General features: G+C 35.1%; 1 protein-coding gene across 1 annotated transcript in view; it reads left to right on the top strand.

The window, feature by feature from the left end:
* Positions 1-19,946, top strand: part of ENPP3 (ectonucleotide pyrophosphatase/phosphodiesterase 3) — a 56,494-nt gene extending 36,548 nt beyond the window's left edge. The window contains exons 15-23 of the mRNA XM_081045233.1: positions 904-991; positions 2,421-2,599; positions 4,295-4,346; positions 5,610-5,764; positions 12,704-12,839; positions 15,086-15,163; positions 15,767-15,899; positions 17,608-17,764; positions 19,372-19,946. Of these exons, the coding sequence (XP_080901359.1) occupies positions 904-991; positions 2,421-2,599; positions 4,295-4,346; positions 5,610-5,764; positions 12,704-12,839; positions 15,086-15,163; positions 15,767-15,899; positions 17,608-17,764; positions 19,372-19,542 (1,149 nt within the window). The 3' untranslated portion in view covers positions 19,543-19,946. The remainder of the gene's footprint in view (positions 1-903; positions 992-2,420; positions 2,600-4,294; positions 4,347-5,609; positions 5,765-12,703; positions 12,840-15,085; positions 15,164-15,766; positions 15,900-17,607; positions 17,765-19,371) is intronic.
* Positions 19,947-25,970: the final 6,024 nt, after the last annotated feature.

Raw genomic sequence — 25,970 nt, 5'->3', positions numbered from 1 at the left:
GTGTGGGTCAGAGGAGGACCAAGTACTGAGCCCTAAGCATTTCTACTTGAAGAGGCTGGGAGAAAAAGAGTTGATAGCAAAGAGACCTGGAAGTAGAGCCAGTGAGGAAGGAAGGAAACCAGAAGTGCGTAGCATTCTGGAAACTCAGGAAAGGAACTGTTTGGAGAATTACATGAGTAAAATGTAGCCAATATTCTCCCATTGGTAAAGCTTCACAATGTTTGCAACCTGATAACCTAACCTAGTCCAATTTGTAATACACACACACATACTACACACACATTCCTTTCCAAATAGAGACAAGTGTATTACACTCTGTGAAATACTCCCTGTTAACGTTGTCATGATGAGTTACTTACATGTCTTTGTAAATACATATTTTTTTTAATCTATGGAGACAGAGTGCTTCTCTGTTAATTAGAGTACTACTTGATAACCAAGTTAATTACTGCAAGGAAAACCTATGCCTCCAATTCTTTGCTGATAACTGCAACATTTTTTGTCGTGTATTAACATATTTAAGCAAGCACATGAAACGATTATGGAAATAATATATTATAATATATGATAAATTTATAATTTATATTGTCTAGATATCATAGAATTGTGCTGACTTTGTTTGTCCAATGTTGCGTGTCTTATCCTAGACTGTTGACATATGAGGTTCTATGGAAGCAGGTAAAAAAAGTAAATACAAATGTGGATTATATTTCATTGTGATTGGTACAACAGCAAAGGTAGAAATGACGTAAAAATTATTTTCAAATCTGAAAAGAAATCCTTACAAGAGGCCTAAATACAAATAGGAGAGCTGTTACAGAAAGAAAATGATATCATTTCCAACATCTAATTTTAAGTTTAGATGTGACACCTAGTAATGGTAGGATTATTATTACCACCTAGGCTATTTTTCTGGCATATGGACCCAGTTTTAAAGAGAAGATGGAAGTTGAACCATTTGACAATATTGAAGTCTATAACCTAATATGTGGTAAGTATATCTATATAAATTCAACAGCAATATGTGGATATCCTTCTAAAAATATGTATTTTGAAATTGATAATAAATTGAATCCCAGAGGTGGAGGTTCTACACTAAGAAGAAAGTAGAAAATATGGGGAAGAATGATTTATTACTCAGAATGATTCAGCTATAAGGGTGAATTCTTTGTTTTTCTAGTAACGCTAGACATTAGATCTCAGGAGACCAGCTTTTCTATTAGTTACTATATGAAAATTTAATTTAACAAAACATAGATAAATTAATTATACTTCTAACTTTTCAAAGCAGGAAAAATACACCCAAAACACAGGTATTTTGTTGTAATTACAGAGAGAAAGCTTCTGGCATAAAAGGATGGTAAGAAAGTCTTATTTGGATAGACATTTGTTATTACCCTCAATGTTTTTTAAAAAAAAAATCTTAAAGAATTAGACTTTTAGAGAATCTAATCTACCTTTCTGCCTACGTGCTTACCTCAGATATTTGTATTAAATCATTTACCTTGGCAAGGCAAAGAGTGTGTTGCAATTTTACCTTTAGCTTTAGAAATTCAGGCATAAATACTCTCCCAATTGTCTCTCTTAATCTTGGCAAAGGCCTATGGTAATTGAATATGACTTCAAGACCAAAGAGTATCCATTTAAAAATAATGTGCTGTTGGTTGAACAACTTAAAATGTGGGTTGCCAAGCTGCTGGCCCTTTACGGGGAGGTTTAGAAGGAACCAGGTAGGATTTCAATTCTAGGAGAGATCTCTCTGGTGGCACTCAGCAGGAGCCACTAAAATGTTTGTAAAATATTTTGTGTATTTTATTTTTATACAAAAAAATTAGGGGCCGGCCGGGTGGTGCAGGCGGTTAGAACTCCATACTCCTAACTCCGAAGGCTGCCGGTTCGATTCCCACATGGGCCAGTGGGCTCTCAACAAAAAAAAAAAAAAAAAAATTAGAAAAAGTTTTCTAAATATTAAGCAAAATTCACTAGCTTGTTTTTTGAAAAGTATCTCTCTTTAGAGAATTTTCACTTAATTAAGTAAAGATACTACAGATAAGATTATTTAATGTCTCTAAATTTGTGTTTATCAGAAGTATAGCTTTTTATGGTAGAAAACCATGATATGCTTACGGAAAAGAGTGATCATTTAAGCAATGATGTTTTTCTTTGGAGAAACAGAAACAGTTCCTGAAACTTCCTGCAGCTCATCTATAACACTGTTCCTATACTCTAGAAAGACTAGGTGATGGAAACTCTAGGAGAAGAAAGTCAGTAAACCAAGTGGCATATGTGGTATGCGACTGCATCACAGCAGAAATTATTGAAGGAAGTGAACAGTAGATGTTTGTTTTCTCCCATCTCCTACATAGAAGTTGTTGCCTTCCAATTTAAATCTACCTTGAACTCATTTTTTTTTAAAACAGATCTTCTACACATTCAACCAGCACCAAACAATGGTACCCATGGTAGCTTAAACCATCTTCTGAAGGTGCCTTTTTATGAGCCATCCCATCAAGAGGAAGTGTCCAAGTTTTCTGTTTGTGGCTTTACTGTTCTATTGCCCACAGATGATCTAGATTGTTCATGCTCTAAGCTACCGGATGTAAGTAATAACTTCATGTATCTATAAGAATGTAAAGGGGCAAGCTAATCTATGACAGGGTAGCTGACAACCAGGTTGGTGTTCTTGCTTGGATATTACTAAATAAATGTATGTGGTTTCTCTAAACCTTATCTGGAACTGAGAGATTATATTATAAAATTAAGTATGTGAATGTGCTTTGTAAACTGGAAAGCACTATTTGGAAATCGTTCATTCCCTTGTGAGCTGTCAGCAAGCATTCAAAACAGTAGAATCTTGGAGATCTCTGGTTTCACTCATAGACCATCCCTCTTACAATTTAAGAATCAGACAGTCATGTTTGGTTAGGTAGAGCAGAAATAACTAGGAAGATGCAGGGATTGTGATCTAGTGTTAGGCATACCCAATAGGGTGGGGGCTGTGGAATCGACTCAGCAAGAAGTCTAACATTCAAAAAGTGAGGTATTCCTTTGGGTAGCAGGAAGGATCCCCTTCAGGCAACTCTTAGAGGCTGGCTGACAAAACAACATTGGGAAGGTCTTTTTACTGGATCAGGTGACCTGCTGAGCTCAGAAGCAGGACTTCAGATCCTAGGAGACTTTCAACAAGGCTAGATTCCAGTACAAGGAGCGCTACCCCCTCCCTTTCCTCTCCTCCCTAACCCCCTCTCCCCACTGCCCCAAAGGCAAGGAGTCAGAACAGGAGCTCAAAATGCAAGAACCAAGACCACCTGTGAGAATTAGAGTGCATGGGTGGGCCTGAGATTTCAGAATGGAATTGGAGCCCAGTTATCAGGAGTCTATCAAGTGAAAACTAATGTCAAGGGGCATTTGATGCCAAGTTCAAAAAGTGGTTGTAGAGCTAAATAATCACCTGCTGCTTCAGGTAAGGAATTATGCCTTATAGCCAGGAGTCAACAAAGGCTTTTCTTTCTCTAATCCTCAAAGTAACATTACACCACATAAATAAATAAATAACCAACCAAAAGAGGCTTTAAGGGACAAAAGTCCAGTCAAGCTTCCCAATAAAAATCAAATCAACAGCAAAGATCAGACAAAGGGTGTAAGTTTCCTACCTCCTGCTACAGATAACTTTAATGGAACTGCTATTTAAAAAAATAAAAACAAAAAGAAAAATACATACACACACTACAAAGCCAATTCTTTAGTCCCCATTTTAGAGGGAAAGAGGGCTCAGAGAAGTTAGGTAAATTGTTCAAGGTCACAGAAGATTGACTGCCACCCAGAGTTCTTCTCAGTAAAGTATGCCCTTTGCTATTCAAATATGGTCCTAGGATCAACATCTGTATTATTTGCAAGCTGGTTAGAGATCCAGAATCTGAGGCTTCACTGAGCTTAGGCTTACTGTATCAGAATCTACGTTTTAACAAAATCTTCAAGTGAGCGATATGCGGATTAAAGTTCGAGAAGCCCTATCTAGGATGTTGTCATCTCAATTTAGTAGTTGATTCTAGCTGTGGTCGGAATGGTTTGCCCCATTGTCAATTACATCTTTGCAAACTCCCACACAAAAGTATCCCAAGGAATGGTGATATCTCTATATTTCTCAGTAAGTGGCAGAATTGGAATTTAAATTCAAATTAGCCTGTCTTCTTTGTCCAGTAGCAAAACATTCGTGTGATTACTGTGGAAATAATTTTGATCACCTTTTAAAACATGTGTTATTACCTTGACTTACCCCCACATTATCTTGCAGAATGCTTCTGTACAACATGTGAATCAAATGCTAAATCTCACTCAAGATGAAAGTAAGTCAATAGAAAACATGTTAAGTCTTTGACATTTACACCTAACAAAGCACAATATTGCCTTTTTGGAATTCTTCAGAATAAGCTGACAGGGGATTTTTGAACATAAAGATTGTATTGCCAAAGTAAGGAGGAACCTAGAACTAATAACAACAATAGTAAGCATGGGGGATAGTTATAATGGTTCCAGGAACATAATAGATTCCTTGAAATGGTTGTGCTTCATCTACAGTCACCTATTCCCTTTCTTAGATGTGAACAGATCAAACTGCCTGAGTTTGAGTCCTACCGTGTTTCCCCGAAAATAAGACCTAGCTGGACCATCAGCTCTAATGCATCTTTTGGAGCAAAAATTAATATAAGGCCCTGTATTATATTATATTATACCCGGTCTTATAGCAAAAAAAAAAAAAAGACCAGGTCTTATATTAATTTTTGCTCCAAAAGATGCATTGGAGCTGATGGTCCAGCTAGGTCTTATTTTCGGGGAAACACGGTACCTCTACTGCTTCTGGGCTATGTAACCTGGGACAAATCGTTTAACCTTTCTGTGCCTCAGTCTCCACATCTATAATAAAGGCACCAGCCTTATGCAGTTGTAAAGATTAAAACAGTTAAACCATGGAAAGAATTTAGAACAGTACCTGGCCTTTTAAGTATTCTTATCTTAAATTCATTAGGCTCGTTTCATCATTTATAACATGGGAATGCCTACTCTATAAAGTTGCTATAAAGATTATATGAATTAATATACGAATGCACTTAGACTAGTGCCTGGCACTCAGTAAGAGTTCAGTAAATATAATCTTATAATCTGGGGAGTGTTATTCCATGGCACAAATACCCTGAAGGTTTTTAACTATTGATAATTGGTGGATTTTTAGATTATAACAGCCAACAAGTGAAAATAAATAAATACATTAGGATGTACCTATTATAAAATTCTAATACCTTTCCTATGGCATTTATTAAAATAGATCATCTTTGTTATAAATTATGCATTTTTGATTTTGAGCTTTTTCTTTAAAATATTCTATGAGCTGTTAACTGCTTGGCTAAATTACGTATCTAAGTCTTAGTTTTGTAACCCATAGAATGGAAAAACGATACCTACCTCATAGGGTTGGTGTAAGAATTAAAAGAGGTTAAATATGTAAAATATGTATCAGCAGGCACATAATAAACCATCAGATAATTGTAGTTATTATACATAGAGGCACTTGCTAATTTCACAAACTTTTTTTAATGTTATTTTTATTTTAGTAATAGCAACAGAGAAACTAAATTTGCCCTTTGGAAGGCCCAGGGTTATGCAGAAGAACAAAGAACACTGTCTCCTTTATCACAGGGACTATGTCAGTGGATTTGGAAAAGCTTTTAGGATGCCCATGTGGAGCTCATATACAGTCTTCAAACCGGTAAGTTCCTGTGTCCCTTGATCCACACAGGCTGGAAAACAATTGTGGTTCTCTAATATTGAATTTTGATTTTCCGTAGAGATCCCAAAGGGCCCTCACTGGTCTGTGTCCTATAAGACAATGCCCAGGTATTGCTTAAAGGTATTTATAGGTGCTGTTTGGGTGCAAGAGGAACACATTGTGTTTTGCCGGGAAAAAGAATGTTTACAGGCCGATTGGTAAGGCAGACAGAAAACAACACTTCAAAGAGAAGCAACAGGAAGTACAGACGCACACTTTTCATTTCGTATATTCTAAGTATATGATGAGTATACATACAGGTGATGGTAACCAGATTATAAAGACCTTTGTATTTATTTGATTACTTAACAAGTACTTCACTATCTGCTGTGTACTATGTCAGGCACAAGAAATACAGTGTGAATAAGAGTAATTCTTCCCTGAAGTAGCTAGCACTCAAATAGATCATGCTAGGGTTACATGTATAGATTTACTGTCACCAATCTCTCCAGACTGAGATTGAGAATCCAGTTGTTTAAGTCCTCTTCCCTCTTCATTATCTGGCAAACTCCTTTTCAATAAATGACAAGGGACAGTTGGCTACCACAAGAAAGAAAATATTAAATCTCTACCTCACAGTGTATACAAAGTTAAATTGCTGGTGGATTTATAGACCTAAATATGAACACATATTTTTCTTTATGCCTATCTTTATACCCTTGAGATAGAGAAGGATTTCTTAGGACACAAGAACAAGAACAACAACAAAAAAAAAAATTCAAAGGAAATTGATTTAATTTGACTGTATTAATAATGTGTGACAAAAAGACAGTTATGAATGGGACAGTATGTTTGCATTGCATATAAGAAACAAGCGATTAGAATCCAGAATAGTAATTCGAACAGCTAATAAGATTCAGAATAGCTAATAAGTTTCTACCAATAAACAAGAGAATGTCAAGCATCTTAGTTAATAAATAAGCAAAGGATCTGAGCCAAGCAACTAAACCTCATTAGCAATCAAGGAAATGTAAATTAAAGCAAAAGTCAATGTCTGCCAAAAATTAGTTCAAACATCCCTTCAGGGCAGGGATGGTTTATTTTATCCCCAGCAGATTAGAGCTGCCCAGTAAATGCTTACGGAATGAACACATTGCATTAATTAATCCCAATCATTATTAAAGACAAAACAGTACTTTCAACAGGAAGAGTAAAGAAATAATCAGGAAGCTGTTTTTATAGAGAAAATCTTAGTATTTTTCATCCATATATATTCATATATATATTTTCATCCATATATTTCATCCATATATTTTCTTAAATCCAAAGAAAACCTTAACCTATTGTTGTTCTTGCTAAGGGTACAGATGTACCACCTCTTATGGAAAGGAAGTGATTGGTTGTATCTGGTTTATTTACTCTTGTTCCAATTCAAGATTTTTTGAGAAAAATAAGCATGTTTTCCCACTACTAATTAAAGCTTGTGTGTTCTGAAAGCCAACTCTGTTGCTGACAATGTGGTCAGTGGTAGGAGAACACTAATGTTGATTCCCAATGTGGGCAAATATTTTACAAACTATTACCTGAGTTTATATGCGTGATTAATGGTGAAGGGGTTCAGAACAGTCCTCCCCGAGATGTGCCACTTTGGCATGTGAATTATTTTGAGCTGAAGGCAATAGAGACCCTGTAGGCTTATGAAAAACGTTTACCTGTCTTTTAAAGAATCTAAATTAGGGTTTGTGCCCATAATAAGAGTTATCCCCAGAAATAACTTTATGACCTATTTATAGAGCAGGGCAACTTCTAATTACTGAGTACCTACCCGCTCTTCTCATGGTCCTGTGAACGACCTTCTTCCCCTCTGAAGCCCCAAGGTGCCTAACCGCATCCCTAGCTCAGAATGCCATATACACCTCATTTTCCCTTTCTGTCTCTGCACCTCTCATCTGTATGGGGTCTCTGACTCTCTCATGTATGTGGGATTCCCATCCATATGTAATTAAATGTGGTAATTTTTCTCTTCTTAATCTGTCTCATGTAGAGTTAATTATTAGACCAACCAAAAGAACCTAGAAGGATAGAGAGAAGTTTCTGCCTCCCTTGCAATGGCAATATCACTTTCTTAGTATGTACAATGTTCAGTTGTTTGATTTTCTGCAATATACATGAAACATACAATAAAACATGCTATAAAACAACAACATGTTATTTCTCCTTAAAATTACTTCTATTTGTTTTTGTTTTTGAGAGGAGCAATATAATCAACTCTGGTCTTATTATTCAATTCTCTATTTTTGAAAAGTCCAGGTACCAGGGATTGTGTGGAACGTTTGTTTTTAATACTTTCCCCTGCTGTTCTGCATTCCTGAATTTCTATGAGTTATAACGGAAATCAAAGGCAGAGAGATTTTAAGTGGGTTCAAACTAGGAGTTTAGTACAATTCTTTTTTGTTATTGTTTTAAAACTAGCTTCTTTGTTACCAAAAGTTCCTGTCCTTTCACTGATCCCACAGAACTACTTGTGTATTTCTCCCTCCATGTGACAGGATGGAATTCTAGCAATTTTCTGCTTTCTAATTCAGAAATTACTCTGTTAGTATGTTGTGGTTCAAGAAAATTATATACAAGGATGTTTTGAGATTCACATAAAAATGTTGTAAATCAGCTCTGTGTTTGAAAAATCAGACTTTAAATAAGCACTTTTTGGAACATGGGCCTAATTGGTTTGTGACTTTAAGTTTTATGGAGCTTTCTTTTTTTTCTGTGGTTTTGGTGGGTTTTCTAATTTGTTGTTGTTGTTATCTCAGAAGAGTTCTGGGGAAATAGTTGTGATTTGAAATCATGGTCCTATAACAACTGCTTCAAAACCATTAAGTGTGATGAATCTCTATATGAGTTTTGCTTCTGGGCCTTTTCTATAGGAAAATATGAACTGCTTTTTATGTTGCTTAGTGAACAATTTAAAATAAGAGCAAGAATTATGATTATTACTTAGAATATATACTTTATAAATTTAATAGGAAATCAAAGGACTTTTCCAGAGAAGAAAAATCTAGCACACTTTGAAAAATGCCTCCCTCATATATATATATACATATATCCCATATCACTGAATTTTGTTAAAGCTTTTTTTGTTTCTAAAGCTTGTTAGCTTCAATATAATAAATTATGATCCAATCATGTTTTGTGAGTCTTTAAAAACTGGACAATTTTTGTATATTTCAAGTATTTTTTTATTAACTATAAAAAATATTTTTCCCCACAGAAAAAAGTCACATGACCAGAAAAGTAATTGAAAATGTTTATAGTTATTATTCTTACCATTAGGTAAGATCATAACTATCCAATCTTCAAATCAATAAATTTTAGCTTTTATATTCAGTTTACAAGTAGAGTCTATAACTTTAATAAATATAATTTTATTCCCTGTTCAAATTTTATTTTATCCCCATGCCAGACTAGAAATGAGAGCATCTCACTTTTCTGTCTATGCTTATTTTCTACTTCTCTTGAAGAATTTTGAGAGCTAGAGAGTTCTATTTATTGTTTTCCTTACTTTCTATCTCTTGGGTTAAAAATGCTCTAAGGAACTCTGAAAATATGGTGGGATTGAAACTGTTTTTGGGGGGGAAGGGTGAAGAGGTTCAGGGAGTAGTGGTTAACAATGCCTTCTCTCAGGAGCCCAAGACTCAGAGATGACATGATCATATTTCCCCGCCCTCCTTCTAGAGGGTTGCATATTATATAATCTCACCTTCATAAAGGAGGTCACATCTTGCGTTTCTTAGTCTCAATGCATTTATTCTATTTGGGGGTTCAAGTTTGGTATGTAAGAAACAGGATTTTCAGTTAGCAGCAAACTCATAACCTTTTTTCAGTACTTTCTGGCTAAAACTATCCCGGTCCATTTGTCCTAATCCAAAGTCTATGCCACTTTGAGGAAATAGTAAACATGTTGCTCAACTCAACTAAATGGTTTAGTACAACTTTACAGCTGCAGTCTCATTAAAAATTATAAACTTCCCTCCTTAACATGTTTATAACTGTTGAATACAGCCATTTCATTTTCTTTACATTATGGAAAATGCTTCTGTGGCTACATTTATGTATTGTACATTTCTTCAAGCAAAACTTGCTGAACATGTGAAGTGTTAGAGTAAAATAATAAAGATTTGTGGTAGGAAACATCAAATCACAATATTCTGGATCTCTATGAGACTGACTTTGTCAGCAATCGGTATCCTTGGTTCTCCCATTTTACAACTTTATGTGGTGCCTTTATGCCAAGTGAAGAAACCTGGTTATTCGGAACTGTTTGCTATGATGGATTTTTGAAAGAATATAAACAAATGTTTTTGGTTTTCCAGTGTCTGCCATCAGGACAGTGAAATAAATGGTGAGAGCTAATCCACTGCCCCTGACACCAATATCTTTGTCTAAAGGGCTAAAATATCTTCCTGTTTCTTGGTTTACTTCTTGTTTTGGTGAACTTAGGAGCTTCCTAAGGAAGGAAGAAAGGAAGATACGTTTCTGAAAGTTTGTGTGTCTCAAAAGTTCTTATTCTGCCTATGTGCTTAATTGATAGTTTAGCTTTAGAATTTTAGAAATATTTTTTTTTTCAAAATTAATAGGACATTAGTCTTCCTGGATTGACCCTCTAATATTTTTATGTATTTCCTATTCTTTTGCATCTCTCATCTTTAATTCAACTTTTTGAAAGATATCTGCAACTTCACCTTATAGATCTTACTGCTTATTTTATTTCTGTTGTCAGTTTTAAATCCCGAGGGCTATTTCTGTTATCTCTTTCCCTTCCTGTTGCTTTCTGTTTTCTGTGTAGGTACTACATATATATATAGTCTCATCACTCTGAGAGTTTTCTTGTGCTGTCTGCATTCTCTTTTCCTTTTTGGTTCCTTGACCCATTCCTACAAAATGTCTGGTGGTCCTTCACTCATATTTTAATGGTGAGGCACTAAGCTGCGTGGCTGGGGCCTGCCAGCTGATATGATTTACTGTAGGTTGATCAGGATGAGAATCAGCCATTGTATTCAGGACTCTGAATTGTAAGTATCTAGTTTTCCTTTTGGGCTGGTTTGCTTTCCAAAAAAGCAAAACTTTTAATCTGACACAGTGTATAAGATTGGCATGCTACATGGGGTAATGACACTCGGGGAAATCTTCCCATTCAGTATATACATTTTTATTTAATTCTGTTGCTTTCAATACGGTACACCTGCTCTCGGGGGTGTCTTATGTCCTTTAGTCTGGTTATCCCTTTGGTTCAGAGTCTCCCGTGAGTAAAGATTTTATTTCATCTGTTGTACAGACTTTCAGCTTATCCTTTTTCCATCCCTATACTTATCTCCCGTCTTTAAGAGATATCAAGTTCTATCTTGTGGTTCTGCAGTAGGAATCAGCTTCTTTGTGCTTTCCTCAACCATAGGCTTTTGGTTGTCAGTGTTTACTGGTTTACTAAGTTAGGTTACAATTGTAAACAACATGTTTATCTGATTCCCACTTCTGAAAGGTTCTTATCACCCCTTGTGTATCTTTATCATTACTGCCTTTTAATGGAATTTCAGAAGGGAACAGAGATAAGTTGTGTTCAATCAAGGTGAGAGGTCTACTCATTCTGTACAGTGTGTTCCATCTTGTAGTATTGCGGTGTGTTACAGGGTCCATTCTCTGGCTTTCCCCAGACTTCCCTCATCTTCGTCTACTACCTATTCTATACCTCATCGTGGTACTCTCTTGCCTATGAATATAGCACAAAGTGTATGCTGCCTTTTCCTTTGTGAATTGATCTTGTACATGTATTTATTTACCCCAGCTTCATTGAGATATAATTGACATATAACATTGTATAAGTTTAAGGCATACGATGTGATGATTTGATAAGATGATTATCATAAAAGGATTACCACGCATATTTTAGATGCCATAGCTAATTTTTGCTTTTAGCATAATGCAGTGAACAGAGGAAGGGCATCCTGATTTAATCTTTTTTTTATAAATTATTTTACAAAATTGTCAAGAAATATATACACTGTGGCAGTAGAGGGCATGTAAATCAAAATCCTTGAAAAAAATTAAATAAATAGCAAAATGTTTACTTACTCATATTATATGCTAATCAAAATATGATAAAACAGTACCACCATGTTTCCCTGAAAATAAGACCGGGTCTTATATTAATTTTTGCTCCAAAAGACACATTAGGGCTTATGTTCAGGGGATGTCATCCCGAAAAATCATGCTAGGGCTTGTTTTCTGTTTAGGTCTTGTTTTTCGGGGAAACACAGTATATTACCTTAAGTAGCAGGGTTAGGCAGCACGTTTATAAGATACCCACTAATGAATAAATTATTTTATTAATCTTTAAATAGAGTTACAATAAAATTAATTTTAAAATTCCTGTATTTTATGAAGAATTGAAGCATAGCTATAAATTTATTGAAATCCCCAGATATATTTAGACAACTACAGGTTATTTGCATTAATCTTAGTTTCATTCGGGCCCAACTAAAGAATAATATCCTTAGTTCAAAGCATGTCTTTTTTTAAAAGTTTATATTTTATTTTCTATTTTTATTTGCAAGTACAACATATATCACCACATAAAAATTTCATCCTAAGAATGATTTTGATTTTTAGCAGTAGCTTCCATTATTCCTCTGTTCTCAATTCAGGTTTTATCCTGTAAATGTCCTTTGCAATGTGTATTTGATTTGCCCTCCTGGAGTCTCTAACCAAAAGGGAACCACAGAAGAAAACATTGCTGAATCCATCCATTTTCATTGCTTGCGTAGACCTGATTCACTAAGAAAATAGGAAAAGGTTAAATGAAAAACATTCTAGGGAAGTTACAAACCATATAAGGTGATGGGTGAGCCATAACTGTGGGCGTAATTTTTTTTCTCTCTCTTTCAACAGGGAGACACATCGCCTCTTCCTCCCACTGTCCCAGACTGTCTGCGGGCTGATGTCAGGGTTGCTCCTTCTGAGAGCCAAAAATGTTCCTTCTATTTAGCACAGAAGAATATCACCCACGGCTTCCTCTATCCTCCTGGTTAGTATAACTCTTTTTTAGAGCAGCAGCTTAGAAAGCCCTCATCAGCTGGATGTGGGCATGTGCCTTAAACATATACTCCCCAGCGAAACTATCTGCTTGGGCTAAACTAGCTACCCAGAAGGCTTCCAGTGGTTGTGGGCTGGCCTGAAGCAGCCCAACGACTATAATAAAGACTAATAAATTTTGCAACGGGAACCACACATCAGCTCTAATCTGGCCCAGATGTTCAGAAAGTTCGGCAGGTTTAAGTTTAATTTTAAAACTGAAGATTCTTTAGAGAGGGACACGTGTCAAAAAAAAAAAAAAAGCTTTTTTTTTTTTTTTTTTTTTTTCTGACCACTGCCCAGACTAAGGCCTGTATCGACAATGCAGTTGTGCCTGTGAAAAGAAATCAGGCTGGAATTCAGTTCTTTCACTCACACTCTATACCCAACAATGTTAAACTTTAGGTTAAGCAGCCGGATGAAATTTGTTTTTTAGAGAGCATCTCTCTTGGGAACATGCAAAAGCCTATGTGATTTTTTAAAAACTCATATCTCTTCCCTGTTCAGCAGGAAATGTCATTTTCATTAACGCACCCATGAGGTTTACAGCAATTTCAGCTTCTGGGAATGAGTTTAACCTGATATTTGACTTCATTTTTTTTCTAGAAGCCAGGACCCAAGAGGTCAGTTTAGAGATTTATAATTTAGAGATTCTAAGATTTATAGTGGGGAAAAAAGTCTTAATGGAAGTAAGTAGCATTTCAATTTAAAATTCTAACAAGAATTAGGATAATTAAACTGCTATATCTTATTAAAATATCTAGAGACAATTAGAGCTACCAACTTTATGCAAACCCTAGGATAAACCTTGAATAGTTGTAAAAATTTATTAATAAAAATTAAATTGGCATATAAAATTGTATCTGTTAAATATATATTGGAGATATATATTTCAATGGGAATGAAACTCATAAAGAACTTATCTAAAAAATATTAAAGATAAAATCAAACTTCTTTCTAACTTCCCACTATAAATACAGTCTGTTAAAAAATTCCATTATAAGCTAATTCTTATTTTTCTCTAAAAAATAGTTAATATTATACTGACCTACCAACTTTTGGGGCTTAGTTTAAACAGTAGAAAAGAATTATATGGGATATGAGGACCACAAACAGCACGTGGAATCTTAAGTTAAAAACCAACAATTTATTTTTTCTTGCCTTTTGGTGCCCACCCACTGGCCTTTGATTTAAGTTTTAGTTAAGATACCCAAGGGTAGTTTACATATAAATAGTATTACAATACACATTTGTAGGCTTCCAGCTTTTTAATCATCACAATATTTTCATGAGATAGATGCCATGAGACAAATGAGGCAGAGGGACATAGCACTTTGCCCAAGTGGTTCAGCGGGCAGGCAGAGGAGCTGGGGTTCCAGAGCACACACACCCAGCACTTACTATGCTGGATGGCATGTCCATGAGTCTTCAGAGCCAATCAGTCGTAGTGTCATCAGCAGTCTTCACTGAGTTAAAACTGACTTTCTTAAGTAAGTTTTATTTTCTAGGAGTTATTTATAATAGCATTATTATTTTGTACACATTACGTAACTATGCATTCATATCGATATTATAGTTGTTTCCTAGAGCTGCTGTAACAAACGTGGTGGCCTTAAAACAACAGAAATGTATTCTCTCACAGTTTTGGAGGCAAGAAGTCCACAGTGAAGGTTTGGGCAGGGCCATGTCTCCTCTAAAGGAGAGAAGCTAGAGGACAATCCTTCTTTACCTCTTCTAGCTTTTTGGGGCTCCAGGTGCTGCTTGGCTTACAGTCACATTACTCTAACCTCTGCCTCATCTTCACGTGGCCTTCTCCCCTGAATCTCTCCTCTTCTCTACCCTTCCTCTCTTTATAAGGATGCCAGTCATTGGATTTAGAGCTCACCCTAAATCCAGAATAATCTCATCTCGAGACCCTTAACTTAATTACATCTACAAAGACTCTATTTTCCTACCCATCACATTCACAGGTATAGGAAGGTTAGAACTTAGACATATCTTTTTGAGGGTCACCATTCAACCCAGTACAGATATCAAATGCATACAACTCCATTATTGATGGCACGATTACAGAATACTTAATATTTCTGTGTTTTGACTGCTAGTAAATTTATATTAGTTTGTAATAGTAATTTGCTCATTATGTAGTATGTCATATTTTCTCATAGCTGGATTTAATAAAATTCATTTGTTTTGCAGCAAACAATAGAACTTCTGATAGTCAATATGACGCTTTAATTACAAGTAATTTGGTCCCTATGTATGAAGCATTCAAAAGTAAGTATATATTTAGATTATCAATTTAAAAATACCTAAGTGACTGTGAACTTACAAACTAAGCACATCTCTTATTGCAATTTGTTCGATATTGACTCATCTGGTTTGAATGTTTTAAATATAGAAAAAGAAAGTATCTCTGACATAATTTATTTTCAACTTCAACTTTGGATGACTTGTTGAGAATTTTGATAATTTGTTTTTTATCCTAATTTAAGTGCAAAGAGCTACACAATACAAAATTTTACTGATACTCACCATAAGTAAGTGAAAGGTATTTATCCCTAGAATCATAGTAAGGCAGTGTATGTGTTCTGACCATTTTTTAATACTCACTGTCCCAAAAGCAGCACAGCCCTAGGAAGAAAGTTGGAGACATATTTCATTGTAATTTCAAGACTGCAACTACAGTAACAACAAAAAGCTATTATTAATGTGGCTATTGATTTTTGTTGCATGGACTATTTTGCAGAATTACTGGATCACCACTGACAATTATTGAAGCAGAATATGATACTATTTAACTGTACCTATCTATAATCGACAATGTTTCCATGTTTAATAGAGATAGATTTTTTAAACACCTTATTATTTTATTTTTAGCAATATGGGACTACTTCCACAGTGTTCTTCTCGTAAAACATGCCATGGAAAGAAATGGAGTAAATGTAGTTAGTGGACCAGTATTTGATTATAATTACGATGGTCATTTTGATACTCCAAGTGAAATTGAAAAGTAAGTATTTTAAAACCAAAAGGACTTTTTGGTTTAGCAATGGTGTATCATGAGGGGAAACCTTAATATTTTAAATAAAAGCTCAGTATTCTAAATATTACATAATGTATTTATGTAAAGATGTCATTGTTGACTATTTTCAACTAGTCTATAGAAATACTTAGCAAAAAATCTTATATGGAAATAAATAATTTAAATTAATGAGCAAAGAAAAATGTTCAGGAAAAGTTTAGCAAAATTTTTATTTGGAAAATTTCTAAACTAATAGGCAAAGGAAAAACGTGATTTTGTAAAAGTTAAAGAGATGGGGAAGATACTCAGCTATTGATAAATATATTAATAGAACAAGTCCAGCAATAAATAAAAATAACCAAGTAGTGACAATTCATAATATTGTTCTATAGTGGGTGATTCATAAAAGTATCTTCCTGGAGAAGGTATAAGCTTCATGTAAAAAACATAATCATACTTAACTGTACATTTTTATATTAAATCTTGACATAACAGGTTGCTAAGAATTACCTTTCAATGAAGCACACAGGAATAGAGATCTTTAGAAGTTTCATCTATTATTTCTCTTTATTATAAAAATGGATAAAGGGCCAAACTAAACAATTGCATTGTCTAAGTCCATATGATATAAAGCAATGATTTCTGCCTATACTTTCAGATAAAGTAACATATATGACTATTGTGTGGTCTTTTTCTATTTTGTTTGCCTTGTCCTTATTTCAGTGTTTATTGATCCTATGTCACCATTTAATAATTCGAGCAAGCACTTTAATACCTGCTAGGTAATTTTCTAAGCACTTACGTTATATTTCATTTAATCCATGAAACATGCCTATGTTAGATTCCATTAGCCCCCGTTTAGAGATGAGGAAACTGAAGCACAGAGAGGGTGAGTAACTTGTCTATGTTCCACAACCAATCAGTGGTAAAACCAGAATACAGAGCCAGGCAGCCTAGCATTGAGTCTATGTATTAGGTTGTTGCAAAAGTACTTGCGGTTTTTCCAATTATTTTTAACCTTTTAAACCGTGATTACTTTTGCACCAACCTAATAGAAATTCTAAGTCACAGTAATGCGTTACTACTCATCCCGCTCATATTCCTTTTAGTGTACTCATACTAATAGCTATGTCTGTTTTGGCCTTAAAACTTTTAAAAGCACTTTCATGTTTGCTATTTGAAACTAAAGGACTGTCATATCAGTTGTATAGATTTATCCCCGTGTCTACAGTGTGAAGTTGGTAGCACAGGGTCACCAACATGTTAAAGTTGAGGACACTTTGTAAGTGGTAGAATGTTAGAGGATTAGAGCACATCCGAACATCTAGCGGAAGAGCACAGCTAGAGTTGGAATCCTGGCTCTTCTTTCACAGCCCCTGCTCTATCAGAAAAGGACACTATTGAAGTATGAAGTCAACAAAACTAGGAAGCACAGGATGCATAATATCATGCTCTGCTTTTCTTGGTATTCTAATATTTCCCCACAATGTGAATGTAACCAAGCTTGGACTTCTATAAATCTCTAGTCTGGCTCGTTGAAATCTAAAAATATGTGCTAGGTTTTTGTACTTTCTATTCATTTAATTTCTTTTATTGTATTCTTACCTTGGCATTTCTTTCAAAATATATAAACACATTTATAATCTTTAGAAGTAAACGTATACTAACGTCAAATCTTTTCAATTATGTTTTTTAGATATGTAGTCAACAACACTGTTCCCATTCCAACACACTACTTTGTGATGATGACTAGTTGTAAAAATAAGACCTACACCCCCAATGACTGCCCTGGGTGGTTGGATGTCCTATCCTTTATCATCCCTCACCGACCTACCAATGTGGAGAGCTGCCCGGTGAGTATGCTCCGAGAGAGTCCCTGGGACCTGCGAAAATGACTGGTCAGAGCTCATCTGGGCTCTCAGGAACGAGGCTCTGACTACAATTATATATATATATATATATATATATATATATATATATATGTATATAGTAATAAATAAATATATATATATATATATATATATATATATATATATATATATATATATATATATATATATATGTGTGTGTGTTTCATGGATAGAGTCATACTAAAAATAACCTCATTTTAAAACTCTTCCTTAGACTATTGATCTTTATGTAATTAATATCAATTTAAACATGTATATGCCTACACGAACATGCGTTTATGTATGCATATCTGATGTATTTTATTTATACCTTTTATTCACACTCACTAACAAGGGAAGTGGTGGTATCTTATGAATATTTCCTTCTGGACACAAATTTTAAGGTTCTGTCCCAAAGTTGGTACTGGATCAGTATTTCTCGAATGAATACTCTAGCAACTTGAAACGTGGTCTGAAATTAATCACACACACACACACACACAGACACACACACACACAATAAGTTAGATCAAGTAACATTTCTAACATCATGTATTATTCCACCTCAAAATATTTTTGGATCAAGGCAAATTTTATGGAAATAGTTACTTCAGCTTGCATATATGTTCTTTATAGAAAAATATATATGTCCTGATAATTGAGTTTTACTAAAGTTATTCAACAAATATACTGAGCACCTCTTAAGAGCATGGTATTATAACAGAAACTTTTTAGAATGCACCAAAGAGGAACACATTGTTTCTGCCCTCAAAGAGTTCATATATAACTTTATATATAAATGAAAGCTAAATGAAATACAGACAAGTAAATGGGTCAGTCAATAATATAAGAATTATTTTACAAATTAAGAGAGATGTCACAAAGTTGGGATTAATTGCCAAATACTATTATAAAGATATAGTGTTTCAAATTCAAGACTCATTTGGCTGGAATAATCAATAAAGGTTACATAAAATGTGGTAAGAGTAGGGCTGGGCCCAGAAGGATTGGCAGGATGTAAAGAGACTGAGAGGATTAGGAAGAATCTTCCAAGGAGGCAGTGAAAAATGGAGATTTGGTAACTTCTTGGATGCCAAGAGCCAAAGGAAAAGGGAGACTTAAAGATGAATCAGAGATTTAAAATGTAGATAATTAGGAAAAAGAAAGTAGGAAGTTAGGAATGAGAACTATTTTGGCAGGTAGATAAGATAACTAAGTTTAGGCATGTCCAGTGTATAGAAATGGGTGTTCCCGTGGAAAATCCCATAGACCATTAGAGACAGGAAATGAAAGCTTAGATTCTAAGCCAGACTGGGTTCATCTAGCTGCATCAAATTAAAATTTAAGGCAGTAAAAACCACAGGAACAAATATCGAATTATTGTGTTAACAGAATGTTTTATATCAATTATACTAAAAAAAGAAAAAGAAAGGAAGGAAGGAAGGAAAGGAAGGAAGAAAAGAAAGAAAGCAAAAACTACAGGAAAAATGACAACTTCTAAGAAATAAAAGATCTTTCTATTAATGAAAAATTATGCCTTGTGGAAAATGTCTTTTGTTTCTCTTTTTCAGGACTATAAACCAGAGGCTGTGTGGATTGAAGAACGGTTGAAAGCGCATGTTGCCCGAGTCCGTGACGTGGAACTTCTTACTGGGCTTGACTTTTATCAAGAAAAAGTACAGCCTGTCTCTGAAATTTTGCAACTAAAGACATATTTACCCATATTTGAAACCATTATTTAACTAAACATATAAATCAATTTTGGCAAAATGTAAATGCTTTTTTTTCTGTTGAAGAATTATAAAGTATTCTATTATTCCGTACGTCCACTGAAAGCCATGTTGCATTATTTTCTTTATTCCCTTCTCCCTTTTTCATTTCCATGAAAATGTATTATTTTAAAGTTACATTTATTTTTGCACAGAGATTGTGCTATGTTACATCGTCTTTATTATATTAATTATCTCATTTATAATCTTTGGCTATATTTTGCTGCCCAGTGTTTTCTGAACAGAAGGAGAATAAGAGAAGTAGGTCTTACTTTGGAATTGAATCCATTCTCAATCAGTTTTGTCATAAAACCTCTCACATTTGGCAATTAGTCAAATGTTTATTAAAATAAAACATGCACATTACCTTCAGTCAGTAATTTTACTTGTAAAAACTGTGCCAATAGATATACTTTACACAAACGTGTGAAAATATTATCTTTCACAGTAACACAGACCAGAAAACAACCTAAAAGCCTAGTTGAGCAAATTATGGAATTAATTTAAAGAAACAATGGAATGCTATTCCACTACTATAAAGGAAAAAGATCTATATATTGATCTATGATTAAATTAAAAGCAAATGGTATACATAGTATGCTATCATTTTTCAGCAAACTTTTTCTATAAAGCGTCAGATAATAAAAGTTTTTAGGTGACATGGCCTCTGTTGGAAATATTCAACCCTGCCATTAACTCAAGGAAATAGTCATAGATACCTTATTTCCCTGAAAATAAGACCTAGCCGGACCATCAGCTCTAATGCATCTTTTGGAGCAAAAATTAATATAAGTCCTGGTCTTATTTTACTATAATATAAGACTGGGTCATATAATATAATATAATATAATATAATATAATATAATATAATATAATATAATATAATATAATATAGTACCAGGACTTATATTAATTTTTGCTCCAAAATCCGCATTAGAGCTGATGGTCTGGCTAGGTCTTATTTTCAGGAAAACACTGTAATATGAAAAAAGGAATTGGAGTGGCTATGTTCCAATACAACATTACAAAAACTTTCAAATGGAGGGTTAAATTTGGCTGTAGTTTGTCAACAACTCCTGATTTATATAATAAAGCTCGGGTGGGTAGAGGCAGAAATTAATAGTAAATAGAGAGGGAGATAAATTTTTTGTTTTATGCCCTTTTTATACTATTTTTTTAAAAAAGAACCTCTGTATGTGCATCTCTTTAATTTTCAAGATGAGGTTATTAATCAAAGAGATTCCAGTACTTATCTGAAGGGCAATACCATTGATCAACTTTTTGGATTACCAGATTTCTTCTCTGTTGCGTCCTGCACAACACAAGCTGTGGGAAGGCGAGGGAGGCCGCGAGGGTTAAACTATCATAAAGAGACAGAGACTCAAATACAGTTAAATCACAGAGGACCAAGGGACTCACAGCCTCAAGGGACTGGAGCCCCAAATCGGGTCACCGTGGGTATTTATTGATTTTTTTACAATAGAGATCACATGATTAGGGGCAGGGTCTGCGAAACTCTTACACCACACAATAATCATTTATTCCAAATCCCATAATCGTCCCAAAGCAACCGATGCATACCATCCCCCAAATGGCCAAGGTGTGGTGCATACAATCCCTGGGGGAACAAGTCTCACAAGATAAGATTATCCCATGAGCCAAACAGGAGGGGCGAGATGTTATTGTTCTAATGGGTCCATTACACCTGAGGGTAAAGGACAACAGTTGAGGCATGCGTCAGCAGCTTCTCAGAAGAGGAGGGGCACAGCTACCTCCTAACTTTACATTAGCTCATGGGGGTTCTAGGGGGGGTCCCGTCTGGCTTAGGTTGTTTCTCCCGTGAGAAATCTTACCCATCTTTGACTGCAGACCCTGCTTACAAGGACCAAACATGGAGATTTAGAGTAGCATAAACTCAACCCCAATGAGGGACAATCCCGCAGGGTCGCCTTTCCCTAAGGAAAGGTTGGAGGGGACAGACTGCTAGGTTGCTGTGTGACTATACTTCTCTACTATAAAGACCAGTTCTTCCAGGAGACACAAACTTTGCTAGTGATGAAAATTCTTGTGACCTGAGCTTCAAAAAAACAAACTTTCTATTAGGATTTCTATTGAATTATGGTCATTAATTACAACTAATTTTGAAATGTTAGCTTAATGTTTTGGATTCTTTAAAAACATATTTGTAAATTTTAGTTCAAAAATTTGTGCAGTGAAAAATGCACAACAGAGAAGCTAAAAGACTAGACACATATTGGAAACTCTTTCTAGCTATATAGCAAAAATGTTAATATCCATTAATAATTCTTCCCTGATTCATTTACTGTGACAGTTGCAAAAGGGTGATTTTTAAAATCACCATTATCCTTATACATTTATTAGCATTCTACTGTAAGGAAAAACATTCCCTTCTTATTTGTCTGTTTGTTAATTGTTTGTTTATTATCTGTATAATAATGGATTCTTTTTAATCCAATGGATTAAAATACACTATAATCATTTTTTATTTTGGTACTTAAATTGCCCTACATTTGGTCTTTGGGAGCTCCATTAAGTGGGCTCTTCTGTCCTTTTGACATATCCTCATCATTTTGTGAGCACTTCTTTATTTTGGGGTACAAAAGTGTTTTAAGCTTATCTTGTGCTTTCCCTGGGCTAACTCTGGACCAGCCATTTCTCCAAGGAGTCCTGGTTCCAGTTAGTGGGCACTAGTGCCCTAATTACTTCTAGGTTTATCATTGTATCTAGGCCTGTTTACTCAACAAAAATACATTGACATCTGTATCTCTCTGTCTATGTCTCTCTATTTCTATTTATAATTGCACATATAAAAAAGATATCAGTTCAACTACTATCCAGTACTGCATAATTCTTTTTAACCTTTTCCCATTTCATAATTCTATCTCTTCTTCAACAGTAAGAAACTTGGTTCTCAACATCATCAACATATTTACACACTTGCTCAATTCCACAATATAGTAAGGTAGGAATTGACAAGCAATACCACTGGGGAACCAATCTACTAAGCAGCATTCAAGAAATGCTTCCAGGTCGTTATGTCTCTAGATTAAGAATTTATAGTCATAATTCTCTGTTCCAAAATTACTTGGATTAATTTTTCTTCCTTTTCAGTGTAGTCACATTATTCTTTGGAATATAGTGCATTCATCTGCTTCTGTTTATATGCTTTTTTTTTGTTGGTCGGCCGATAGCCGCTGGGGAATTGAACCAGCAACCTCAGTATTAGGAGCACAGCACTCCAACTATCTGAGCCACTGGGCCGGCCCTCTGTTTATATTCCATTTAGAGGTTTTCCGATCCCTGTTGAGTCAATTTTATTTTTTGAGTATGTAAAATATGTTTCCAAAAGTTAAAATTAGATGAAAAAAGATACTCAGAAGTGTCCTCCCTTTCCCCATCCAGGCCCTTCCCATTAATGACATGTATCCATCATTACAATATCATAGAGAACATTTTCACTTTCCTAAAAATCCACCATGCTTTGCCTATTCATCCCTTTCTCTCTCACCCCCTCCTACCACTGGAAATCACTGTTTTATTATCTCCATAGTTTTGTCTTTTCCAGAATGTCATATTGTTGGAATCATAGCGTATGTAGCCTTCTCATATTCCTTCGTTCACTTAGTAATATACATTTAAAGTTTCTCCATGTCTTTTTATGGCTTTGTAGTTCTTTTTTTTTTAAGCTTTAAATAATAGTATATTGTCTTCCACCTGCTAAAAGATATCTTGGTTGCTTCTAAGTTTTGGCAATTATGAATAAAGTTACTATAAATATCCATGTACAGGTTTTTGTGGGGGCAAAATTTTTCATCTCATTTTGGTAAATAGCAATCAGTGTGGTTGCTGGATTATATGGTAAGAGTATGTTTAGTTTTGTAAGAAGCTTGTTAAACTGTCTTCCAAAGTGGCTGTACTCTTTTGAATCCCCACTAACAATGAATGAGAGTTCCTGTTGCTCCACATCCTCATAAGCATTTGGTGTTATCAGTGTTCTGGATTCTGGCCATCCCAATAGGCATGTAGCAGTATCTCATTGTTGTTTTAATTTGCATTTCCCAGATGACATATGATGTGGGGAACCTTTTCATTTGCCTGTCTGCCATCTGTATATCTTCTTTGGTGAGGTGCCTGTTAAGGTGTTTCACCTATTTTTAAATTAGATGATTTGTTTTCTTATTGAGTTTTAAGAGTTTTTATATATTTTGGATAACAGTCCTTTGTAAGATGTGTCTCTTGCAAATATTTTTTCCCAGTCTGTAGACTGTCTTCCAATTCTCTTAATATTGTCTTTCACAGATGTGTTTAATTTTAATGAAGTCCAGCTTATCAATTATTTCTTTCATGGATTATGTCCTTGGTATTGTACCTAAAAACTCATTATCAATTTCAAGATCATCTAGATTTTCTCCTCTGTTATCTTCTAGGAGTTTTATACTTTTGAATTTTCATTAAGGTCTATGATCCCATTTTGAGTTCATTTTTGTAAAGGGTGTATTGCCTTTCTTCTTTGTCCAAGATCAGTTGCCTATATTTATGTGGATTTATTTCTGGACTCTCCATTCTGTTCCACTGATCTATTTGTTTATGCTTTCATCAATATTACTCTGTATCGCTAAAGCAATTGGCATGACTTAATAAATCCTTGAGCTTTATAGTAAATGTTAAAGTCAGGTAGCATTAGCCCTCCAAATTTGTTCTTCTTCTTTTTTTTTTTTTTTGGTATCATTATATATTTATTCTTTTTCTTTAAATTAGTTTCAGGTGTACAAAGCAATGTAATAGTTAGACATTTGAACCCCTCATAATGTGATAACCCACCTCCCAAGCTACTACCCCGTGACATCTTATATAGCTGTTACAATACTATCGACTATCTTCCCTATGTTGTACTCCACATACTGTGACAATATTTACCTATATATTTAGTTATACTTGACATTCACCTATATTCAGCTCTTCAGGTGTATAATGCATTGGTCAGGCATCTACACAGTCTATGACGTGGTCCCCCTGATAAGTCTAGTGCCCATCTGGCACCTTACATGAGCTTTACAACATTGTTGATTATATTCCCCATACTGTATTAACTATCAATTTATATTTCTTAACGTCTTCACCTTTTTCACCCTGACCCCAACCCCATTCCCATCTATCACCCTGATAGATCTAGTACCTATCTGGCACCATACTAGTTGTTACAATATTTTTTACTATATTCCTTATGCTATAACTTACATCCCCATGACTACTGTATAACACCCAATTTGTTCTTCTTAAACCCTTCCCCTGTCTTAACCCCCTTCCATCTTAAAGAAGTCCCTCTAAGAGTCCTTGTAATACTGGTTTTGTGGTAATGAACTCCTTCAGCTTTTTCTTGTCTGGGAAACTCCTTATCTGTCCTTCAATTCTAAATCAGCCTTGCTGGGTAGAGCAATCTTGATTGTATGTTGTTGCTTTTCATCACTTGGAATATTTCCTGCCACTCGCTTCTTACCTGCAAAGTTTCTGTTGAGAAATCAGCTGACAGTCTTATGGAGGCTCCCTTTAAGCAACTAACTGCTTTTCTCTTGCTGCTTTTAAGATTCTCTCTTTGTATTTAACCTTTGGCATTTTCATTATGATATGTCTTGATGTTGGCCTCTGGGTTTATCTTGTTTGGGACTCTCTGTGCTTCCTGGGTTTGTATGTCCATTTCCTTCACCAGATTAGGGAAGTTTTCTGTCATTATTTCTTCAAATAGGTTTTCAATTCTTTGCTCTCTCTCTTCTCCTTCTGGTACCCCTATAATATGAATGTGGGTACACTTGCTATTGTCCCGGAGGCCCCTTAAACTCTCCTCAATTTTTTAGATTCTTTTCCCTTTTTGCTGTTCTGGTTGGGTGTTTTCTTTTACCTTATCTTCTACATCGCTAGTTGGATCCTCTGCTTCATCTAATCTACTGCTGATTCCCTGTAATATATTCTTCATTTCCAATATCGTATACTTTATTTCTGACTGGGTTTTTTTCATGGTTTCCATCTCCATTTTTATGAGATCATTGAGCATTCTTATAACCAGTGTTTGGAACTCTGCGTCTGATAGATTGCTTATATCCGTTTTGCTTAGTTCTTTTTTTTGGAGCTTTGTTCTGTGCTTTCATTTGAGACATGTTTCTTTGTCTCCCCATTTTAGCTGCCTCCCTGTGTTTGTTTCTATGTATTAGGTCGCTGCTATGTCTTCCAGTCCTTATGTAGTAGGTGTGTTGTGGGGTTCAGTGGTGCAGTCTTCCTGGTCACCTGAGCCACACGGTCCAGGTGTGTCCCTTGTGTGGGTTGTGTGTGCCCTCCTCTTGCAGGTGAGACTTGGTTGATAATTGCACCTCACTGTGAGGGACTGA

Source organism: Rhinolophus hipposideros, assembly GCF_964194185.1.
Source record: "Rhinolophus hipposideros genome assembly, chromosome: 3".
Classification (NCBI taxonomy): domain Eukaryota; kingdom Metazoa; phylum Chordata; class Mammalia; order Chiroptera; family Rhinolophidae; genus Rhinolophus; species Rhinolophus hipposideros.
Note: the sequence above shows the minus strand (reverse complement) of the source record. Positions and strands in the feature narration are given on the sequence as shown.